This window comes from Chaetura pelagica, unplaced genomic scaffold (genome assembly GCF_000747805.2).
Source record: "Chaetura pelagica isolate M959 unplaced genomic scaffold, ChaPel_1.0 scaffold3, whole genome shotgun sequence".
NCBI classification, from domain to species: Eukaryota; Metazoa; Chordata; class Aves; order Apodiformes; family Apodidae; genus Chaetura; species Chaetura pelagica.
Genome location: NW_009952974.1, coordinates 11,194,765 through 11,204,958, shown reverse-complemented (window position 1 = coordinate 11,204,958; position 10,194 = coordinate 11,194,765). Strand labels below are relative to the sequence as shown.

Sequence of the window (10,194 nt, the reverse complement as noted above, 5' to 3'; positions counted from 1 at the left end):
GGGGGGGGGGGGGGAGAGGCAGGGCACAAATGTTATGAGATGTCAGTCAGAAAAGACAGGTACAAACCAAAACTGCTCTTTCCAAAAAGAAAGAATCTTCATGTGTTCACGTTCACAAATCAGCCACTTCCATTAAAGTCATTTTTCTCCATTTCTATGTGTTTTTTCTATTGCTCATTCATAAGGGAATAAAATTCAGCAACTGGCAACAATGAAACCAAGTGATGAATGCTTTAAAGTTCCTATATGACTCATCAGCTTTATGACAGCTACTACATGTTAATTTATACTAACAGGCATGTTGTTTATATACAAGTATTCCTAAAGCAGCAATTCTTACCTAAATGTAAACGAAGACTTAACAGAAGGACCAAAAATGTTAAAGCTCCTTCCAACATGGACCTTTCATGCTCTGAATCAAGAACTGTATTTTGATGCTGTGATGCCATCGTTAACAGATCTACCACCTTAAACCTGGACAGCAAGGAGTAAAACCAGAAGCATCATTCTCTAATAGTAAAATACCAGTATGAAAAGTACTGGTAAATTCAGTGCATTACATGCATTTTATTTTGTATTCAACAAAGCACAAACATACGTGAAAACCCTCTTATTTTTCAATTTGGATTTTTATTTACCTAGCTATTCAATATGCTACAGTGGTATTTACTTTACATGGAAACACCCTACATTTAGTAACATATAAAAAACTAATGCAAATAAATCTGCTTTCATCCCGATTTTATTCTATCCAGAAAACCAAGCATTCTTTCTATGTCTCTTACTACTGCAGCTCTATTTGTCTACTTTTTCAGTCTACCATATCCTGAAAGCTTGCACATGAACATGTGCAAAGCAGAAAAAACCCTGAAGATGGTCAGAAAACATTATATGAAGGTTCACTACTGCACTGTAAAACAAAAGTCAATCCTTCATAACATCAGCAATAAACCTTGATGTACCTAGAGCCCCTCAGGAAAGTGCCAATTTTGGCCAGGCACAGTTGTACCACTGAAGGTGTGTAACAGATACACACAGTTTCTGGCATGAATCGGTCAACAGCCCACACAACATTGAACAAGAGCATTCATCACTTAATCCTACCTTTCAAAAACAGATGAAATAAAATAATCTGGGTCCAGCCTAGAGGCACAGACCTGGAGAAAGAGAATAAATTAATCTCATTTGGTAGTTTGTTTGTAAACAAGCATTGGCTTGGTTTCTTAGAAAACAGAACTTACTTGCAACAGATAAATGTCAGGATCAATCATTGAATTGCAGAAATGAGACTGCACATAAGTCATGGCCTGTCCTTTAATTTGTAGACCATTTCTAACCCACATGTTGCTGTGAATTTCAGAAAGACTTGCCTGCTCATGTAAAATAAAAAAAAAAAAAGTACAAATATTTCAGCTATTCAGTTCAAAATTATCAGATCATCAATATATTTTCACACATATGTATACATACACACTACACCTTAACATAAAAGTATACTTTATTATACTAATTTATTTCTCTGGGGGAGTGAGGGATGAAAAGGAACCACTACAAGGTTATTAAACAGACACCATTAGTTTCATAGGAGAATATCTAAGAGGTAACTCAGTAATTAAATAAATCACTTAAATGATTTTATGTACTTATTAAAATATTGAGAAGTACTACAAAGGTGAAGACACCATGGTTAAAGTTAGATATAAAAGCAGCAACTACAAATACTGCTGACTACTACTTAAATACAAAAAAAATACAATTTTGTAAATTAAAAAATGTTGCAGGGTATATCCATTCTTGAACTCATTCTCAATTTAAAATTTCAGATTCAGGTTCCTTTCTCAATGTGTACTCCATTGGTAGCTATTCTATGAACATGCAATTCCATATTTTCAAACGGCTGGTTTCTCCTACTCTTCTGACAGTACTATAGTGAATATTATCATCATACTTCTCCAAGTACAATAACTAATGCTGCATATTTAATTTTGGAAATAGGAAGAAAAAAAAAAGTTCATCTTAACTACTATTATCCTAGTTGTTATTGTTACATATTGCTTATTTGGTTATTCCACACTTACGACATACTCCCCCTTATTAAGCACTTCTAAATACATTTTAATGTTTGGGGTTGGAAGGATCAGACAACTTTTTTGTGTTGTATTTCTCCTCCTATGCATCAGAGTCAGAACTCTGCCCATACCTGAATCTGAAGTGGGTGAATCATTAGTTTCATCAGCATTTCCTGATCTGGCAAGATAGTATCGAGATCTAGTTCTTGGCATTTGACAGCCTAGAAACAAAAACAAGCACACCCTGTACTGAACAATTACACTTGACATAGAAAATTTCCAGTTTCTGTGTGACTAAAACGTGCACTTACCTTACTTAAAAACATGGCAAAGTAACGGTGCAGTGGCAAATGAAAAGTAACTTGGTTAGGAGCTGGCTGAAAGTAAGATAAAGGTATTTTAATATAATATATTAAAAAGAACAAACCTACAAATGACTTTGTCACAACCACTAAGAACAGTATCTTACATGTCTTAATTTGATGGATTTACTTTCCACTACCCTACTACTACTTAATTTCCCTGCACTTCCTTATGATTCAGAAATTTCCCTTATTCAGACACTGTAGTTAAGCTCTTACTAAGCCCCCAGTAGCTAATGACACTGAATTGATTGAGAGTATTGCTTTCTAAGGTGGCAGTAGGTAGAGGGTGCTCTCCTCTACCATATCAGAACAATTCTGCTTTGTCATTGCTTCAACACTCTATTTAGCAGGAGTATATCTACAGTACTGTTTTTAAGATTCAAACAGCTTAAGATTGCACCAGCAAATCTAAATGAAGATTTTATAAATAAAGGATCTTAGGACATAACATTGCAACTAATAACAACACACTCAAATTTCAGCATGGCAACTCTTTCAGTCAGCAGCTAGAAGGATTATTTAACTGGGGGGAGAGGAGGTTGTATAATTGTTGAAGTTTCATCAGATTTTCACAGTATATTTACCTCATCTACAAAGTTGATTGCATCAAACCAGTCCTGAAGTGCTTCAAGGCAGTATCTGACAACATTTCTTGTGTACTCCTGTGTTTCCTGCAGTTAGAGAAACCAGTGTACTACACTAGTCAAAACAGTTTAAAGTTTACTCTACACTTTACTCTACTTAGAGGATCATGAGATAACAGAACCTATGAGGCTTTGAGCTCAGGTTGTTAACAGAACAACACAAAACCATAAATTACACCACCCCCCATCACAATGAAGTGCCATTTGCACACACCATCAACATTATAATCACATCAGGTATGACTTCTTTATCTCTTTTCCCACTGGAAAAAGGTAGAATGATTCAGATACATGTATCAAGTTCTTCATCAGACTTGAAGTTGTTCCATATGTGCTATCATATGAAATAACTTCATACGGAATGACTGTACATATTGAGAACTTGTAGTCCCAGTTCTGAAAGTAACAAAGAAGGTACTATCATGAATTCTATTCTTACGATACATAGAATCTGAGTTGATCAGTTTTTTATATTTTGTTGATAAAGACAGAAAAAACCAAGTCTTTCCAAGCACAAACCAGACAGACTTCTCAGATTTGAGAACTCAAGAATAAATCATGAATAAAAGCAAGAAAAAAGACAGAGAAATGTTAGTCTTACCCTGACTTTGCAGTGTGACAGAAGACCCCACATTGGCTGGGCACAGGCTTCCAGCTCAGCAGCAAAGGCAGCATAATAAGTCTGTGATTCAAACTCCACATGTTCATTTAATTCTCGTTTATTTAAATTCATACCTTCAAAGATTTAAGTAGAGTTATACAACCAAATATTTAACTAGGGCTAAATAGAATGCAGTAGTTTTAGTGTTATGCACTCACACACTGATTAAGACCAAAAAAACCCCCACAAAGTGTAACAATCTATCTCATCTAGCAGCAGAATAATAGATAAAATATAAGAACAAGCAACAGAGTTTGAACAGAAGTACATCAAAAAGGAACAATAGCTTTAGACTGGCTAGTAACTGCAGTCCTTGCTGTTCAGGTGACATTAACATGGACAGCAGCCCTTCTAATTTAAACCTCACTTACTACATGGGAACATTTGGATGGAAAATACCTGGTCCTCTTTCTAGGCAGAACATTTACCAGTACTGAAAAGTTCACAATTTTAAAATATCTTTTTTAACAATAAAAAAAGTTTCTTCACAGCAACACTAAGAAAAAGATCCAGAATTACCAGCTTAGTTTACCCGGTATTTAAATTTACAATTTCACCAGTAAAACACTTCTAGCACTAGTTAGGATTTGTACTTTAAGTTCAACATGAGAGTTCTGGCACCATGATCTCAGTCAAATGTGATGCAATCACTCTTTAACTAGTCCACGCAAATCAAAGATCTGTTAGATCATTTTCAAATGTACGTATTTTGAGAATATACTGCTCTCTTCCAGGAACAGAGACTTATGAGAATATACTGCTCTCTTCCAGGAACAGAGACTTATGAGAATATAATTAAATATTTACATTCAGCAGTGTAAGGATTCTTCTACTGCAAACATTAAACTGTCTTAACATCCCTGCATTAGTACATATTATAAAAGGCACATACCTTGAAAGAATGATACAAAATTCATCCATGTTACCAAAAGACCATGATCATCCAAAAATTTCTTTGCCACACTTTGGTGTGAGAGTATGTTTATAAAATCACTAACCAGGGGCCAATAAGTATTATTCTTCAGCAGTGCTTCCCCACAATTCACCACAACATGTAAACTGTTTTCTTCATCTAGATTTAAAAATAAAAAATAAAGTAATTCTTTTTTTCTTGTTATTGTAATTTTAAAATAAAGTTACAGCATGTTGCAAAAAAACTAATTAGGATTCACTGTAATGTTGTGGTGACAGACAGAGAAAACTGCAGAAAAGAAGAATGGTTGTTTTGTGGTACCTGAGGCTGCAGGAGACACACACACTATGAACAATACTGCAAACTTTGAAAAGCTCTGCATTAGTAAAATTATCACAGCTATGCTTTTTTTTTGAATACTCTAAAGAAGTATTAAGAGACCAAATAAATACAATTCCTATTACGAACATGAAATCTATTTTGAATCTGACACACTTCTAGTGAGCAAACTACCTTACAGAGGCAAACAATCTGGTTCTTAAAACCTGCACTGGCATCTTGAGCCTGAGAAAGGGAGCAGAGAAAGCTTTTTCCCTCTGAAGCAAGGGGGGTGGGGTGTGTGTGTGTTCCCCTCACCAAATCATAGAAGTACATCCTCTAAGGATGTCAAAATAAATATCTTTACTGGCTTTTCATGAGAGGGACCCCTAGAAAGACTAGAAGGAAAATGGGATTGGTCCTGGAGTCCCAATTCAAAGTAAGCAACTTCCAGGACCCATCCGTCAGTTGCTATTCTATTTCAAGCAAACAGAACCAAGATCTTGCATCTTATGATAAGCCTTGGGGAATGGCTGCTGTCCTATTCAGGGTCACAAGCAGTATGGCACAGCCACAGCTGAAAAGACATTGTTATTAGTACATCCTGTCTACACTTGATGAGGCACATCTGCATCCATAGTTGTTCCCTTTGGTATATATGCAAGTTGTTCTCCCTCTCCTCTGTCATAAGTACTGAAGAAAATATTATTTAATTTACTCTGAGGTTGTTTATTTTGTTGGTTTACTGGTACCAGGAAAAAAATAACAAATTACTCTCTTGCCTGTTATGTCAACAGGATTTTTTTTTAACTTGAAGTCATACGATATTTTGATCCTGACAAGTTTTACTTCCTGAGAATACAGTTCAGTCAGAAAAATGAATCAGAATTCATCCTGGAAAATATGCTGCTCGAGTTGCACACAACTATGAATAAACACCTTCTTGTTACCATAATTTAATATAGAGCTCCATTTCCTAAGACTGACTCCTATCTCTTACACTAAAGCCCTGGAAGGCACAGAAAGCCAGAAGAGCTCTGTGCAGCCTCTCAAGACTTCACTGCAACAGTAGGTCACTCTAATCTCTCTTCTGCTTCCAGTACATCTGCAAAGAAAGGAAACTATGTCTTGTTACTCAGCTGCCTGGTTCCCATGTGCTCACAAAGCCTATCCAAGAACAGGCTCTGTCTGAACTCTCTGAAGGACTCTGAGAAGAGCCAAGAATTACATGTTGCTGGTTCTCTGCCCCAGAACAAATCAAACAAATCGAGTTACTTCAAACTGGCAGTGGTGTTGCCTCTTGTTCACAGTACTCTACAAGCCAGGGTTAATGTAACGTCAGTTGAAGGAAGAGTTGGGTTTTTTTTAAGGGATGAACCATTATCAAATCTTTCTCCTTGATGTACAAATTCTTCTCTCAGGAAAAGAAAGAGGAATGTGCTGATAAAGAGGAAAAAAAAGTCTAAGAGCATTGAGACATACATATTCACAAGAAGGCAATTTTATCATCTGCAACCATATTGTACCTCCTCATCCTTTCATACCTCATGTAAGAGAGGTAAGCTGAACTAGGAACATTTTCCAAGTTTGTACTAACACAGCTCCTAGGTCAATTCACTTTCAGGAACACTTTGTCATTTGGTATCCACAAACACCCTTAGTAAACTTAATAAACAATTAGAAGTGTGAACAATGCCAACTAAACGTGCCTTAGCTGATTCAATTCCTGCCCCACGTTCTCCTTCCTCCTATTCAGCAAGTTTTCTTCATTTATCCATTGGCTGGATTTGGAAATTTTGTCCCTTTTCTGATACTAAATGACTTACTTAGCTGCGCTAGCTGCACAAACAGAATTCTTCTCAATTTCTCTCACCAGAACGGACTTCTAACAGACTTCTCACTACTTCCAGTATCGTAAGAGATACCTTGAACTAAACATAAAAGTCCACAGAACTGCAAAATAAGGCTAATGAAAATCTGAGAGGGGAAAAAAACTTCAGTTAAGTTTTTTTATTAATTTGCTTCTGTCAATTTACTGTAGTAAAGCTACAGTAAAAAGCAAAGTAAACTGCAGTGAGAAGGAAGTGCTGTGAAAACACTGAAAAACACTGGACAGATTCCATTACGGAGTCTTAGCTAAGACAAATCAATGGTTCTGGGGAAAGGAAACCAGTAATTTCAAGTCTTGGGATAGCTGCTCCAGTGGTAAACTTTTTCTCACAAATATACCCGATGTTACTTAACTTACCAGCTCCAGCTTACATAATTACCAGAAAGCTTCTGCAGAGAATGTCTAAATCAGTCACAGTCTTTTTCTGTTTGGCAGCAAATTTTGATCCTTATCACCATGCTAGCAACATCCCATACTGGCCATGAAATAAAACCAGCTACTTAAAAGTAGAGTTAAATGAGATTTCATGAATATGGCATTAGTTTAGCAAAAGTCACTTAATATACAAACTGTTAAAGATTCAACATTCTTCTTTGACTACTGTAAAGCAATTTATGTAAGGTACCATATACATTTCTCATGTTGAAGTGCAGCTGAATGAAGACATTCTTAACAGCTATTTGACTGAGGATTTCCCTTTCAGTACAGTAGTCTGTATTAGTCTATACATAGAGTGAACTCAGAGACAAAGGATACTTCAGACAAGAAAAGCTACTATTTCATACAAAAGTTTATGCTACTTATTTGGCAGCAGCAGTCAGCCTGTCTAGAGATCATTTTCAAATTCAAACCAGGATAAAGAGGGCTAAGAGGTCTGCAGTTTGTTAGGTACAGAAATAAAGAGAGATTACATTATTCCATTTCTTCTATCAACAATTTAACCATGGAATGAAACAAACAACCACCAAAACAACCTACCTTGCAATTCACTTTTAATAAGGCAACTTTCCATCATGTACAACAGAACAGTGACCATAATTTCCAGCAGCTGACATTCTTCTGTTACTTGGCGTGCTAGTTCTTCATTGCTGAATAACTGAACACTGATATGCACAATTCTATTAGACATTGTGTCTGATTCATGGCTTTTCTTCAGCGTTTTCATAATAAAAGCATAATGCTGGACAAAAGTTTTGGTAAAAGCAATCTGCAAATTATAAAGAAATTTTGATGTTAACAAGAACCATACAAAAATTATAGGGTTTTTAATTTTAAATACTCCTTTACAAAAGTACACTCAACATATCCTACCAAAAACCACTTGCTATGACAAAAGAAAACTGAAGGCCTAACTATCCCATGTCTAGCTTCCAGAAACACTCATGAAAAGCCCTATCTCAAGAGAGGGGTAACTTAGGCCTTCAATTTCATTATCTTCTACCAAAATCTAATCTTCTCATTCTATACTTTCCACACTTAAAAAAATCCCTAGAAACATTGAAACAAGAAATATAAGGTCTCAGTATACCTGTGAAAGCAGTAAAGTTCTAATAATGAATTTATTCTAAATTGTTTACATCCTAAAACACAGACTAATATCTGAAAAGGATACATTATGAACAATGGCATTAGTGGTGCTTAATAAAGCTGCCATAACTTATCACTTGCAGTCATCTACCCATGGAGTAAGGTATTCATTCATCTGTCAAGGATGATATTTCAATTCATTCAACACTGGATTTCATCTGCTATCATAACATCCTGGATTTTTTTACTACATCTTCAGCACTTTCTCCTAAATAAATTGCTATTCTTCAAACAACTGTTTTTTTTCAAACCAGATAGTTATTTAAATTACCAATACATACACATCTTAGTACATTTCTTGTTCTACTCCATTACCCTCAAATTGCATTGCAAATCGACTGCCTAACTGCACTGCATATCTGCCAGCTTTGAAATCACTTCTCACTTAGCACTTTAAGCTCTAAATTAACACCATCTGGACTTCCTTGGCCTAATAAGAAATAATACAAGCTGTGTAATGATGAGAATTGAAGAAAATTTTCAGCTCAAATTCTAACCCTCCTTGTCTATTCCTTCTGGAAGTATTAGTATTTCATAAGCATAAAATCAGAAATCTAAAAATCACCCTCGTGCAGCTGTGTTTTCACCAGTTTTGTATACAAACCACTACTTCATTTTACCTGCCTCAGTGTTCCTATATTTTTCCTGTAACACAACCATGTTATTCTCATTTAGAAAGTATTTCGCCAAGTTATCTTAATGCCATAATGATGCTGTTAGGCACAAATACTGCTTCTTCTAGCAAATATCCTCAAAAATGCAGTTGCTCATGCAAAAAAAAAAAACAACAAAAAAACTAAAAAATAATTGACCAGGCTGGGGTTGGGTATGTTACTGCACAAAACATCACAACACTGCTTAATTTGCCCTCCTGCAGCTGGTTCACAATGATGAAAATGTGCATAATAATTGTGTCTTCCACATAGAGCACCCAGCACAATTGGTAATTGTTTTCAGCTAAAGCCTTTTTGGAACAACGGATTCACAATAGTAAGGCAGACTTAATACAGTATCATTCTGGTGTTCCAAGGCAGAATAACCTACCACAGAATTGTCTTTAAGTTAAAGCTTGATAGAACTTTCATCACTGGCAAAGACACTTGTAACAAACATCAGTACATTTACACTACTAAAGTGAAGCCTCAGACACAAATGACACCTGATATTTTAGGAAGTTAGTATATTAATGCTGCTAATAAAAAAAAGTATACTTTATTTATATATTATGTTCAAATAGGATCCCCAGGTTCTGTGACATGGGAACTATGTTTTACTTTTTTCACACAGTGAATTCACAACACATTCTCAATTCAAGCTGATTGTAAAACCATGGTACTCCTCTATGGACAAATTTTGGATTTATTTTAAATCAGCACATAAAAACGTGTTGTGCCTCACTCATACTCAATAATGAATTTATGAAAGTACTGTAAATATTCTATCAAGATAGTGTAATGATAGAGACTCTGTAATATACTTAAAGTAATTAGCTTTTGGTCATAAATGCATTGGAAAGTTATACAAACAAATATAACCCTTTCCAACTTTGAGAGAAAGAAACTAAATTTGTTTCTAGCAATTAAAATGCTGAGATACTGTGGTAAACTGCAGTCTGTATGTAAAAACAGCTGTAGTAGGTGAAGTCAGTCCATCCAGCGCAGTACCCTGTCTTTGAGTGGCCAAAGCTTTATAAACACAACAAAGGAAAAATACAGAATGGAGCAAGAACGCATGTATTGACATGAT

General features: G+C 35.5%; 1 protein-coding gene across 1 annotated transcript in view; it reads right to left on the bottom strand.

The window, feature by feature from the left end:
- The window catches only part of UBR3 (ubiquitin protein ligase E3 component n-recognin 3 (putative)), a 78,950-nt gene that overhangs the window by 55,308 nt on the left and 13,448 nt on the right, over positions 1-10,194 (bottom strand). The window contains exons 7-15 of the mRNA XM_009996138.1: positions 7,840-8,068; positions 4,632-4,811; positions 3,680-3,813; positions 3,019-3,105; positions 2,381-2,446; positions 2,201-2,290; positions 1,242-1,370; positions 1,105-1,157; positions 341-474 (exon numbers count right to left, since the gene is read on the bottom strand). Of these exons, the coding sequence (XP_009994440.1) occupies positions 341-474; positions 1,105-1,157; positions 1,242-1,370; positions 2,201-2,290; positions 2,381-2,446; positions 3,019-3,105; positions 3,680-3,813; positions 4,632-4,811; positions 7,840-8,068 (1,102 nt within the window). The remainder of the gene's footprint in view (positions 1-340; positions 475-1,104; positions 1,158-1,241; positions 1,371-2,200; positions 2,291-2,380; positions 2,447-3,018; positions 3,106-3,679; positions 3,814-4,631; positions 4,812-7,839; positions 8,069-10,194) is intronic.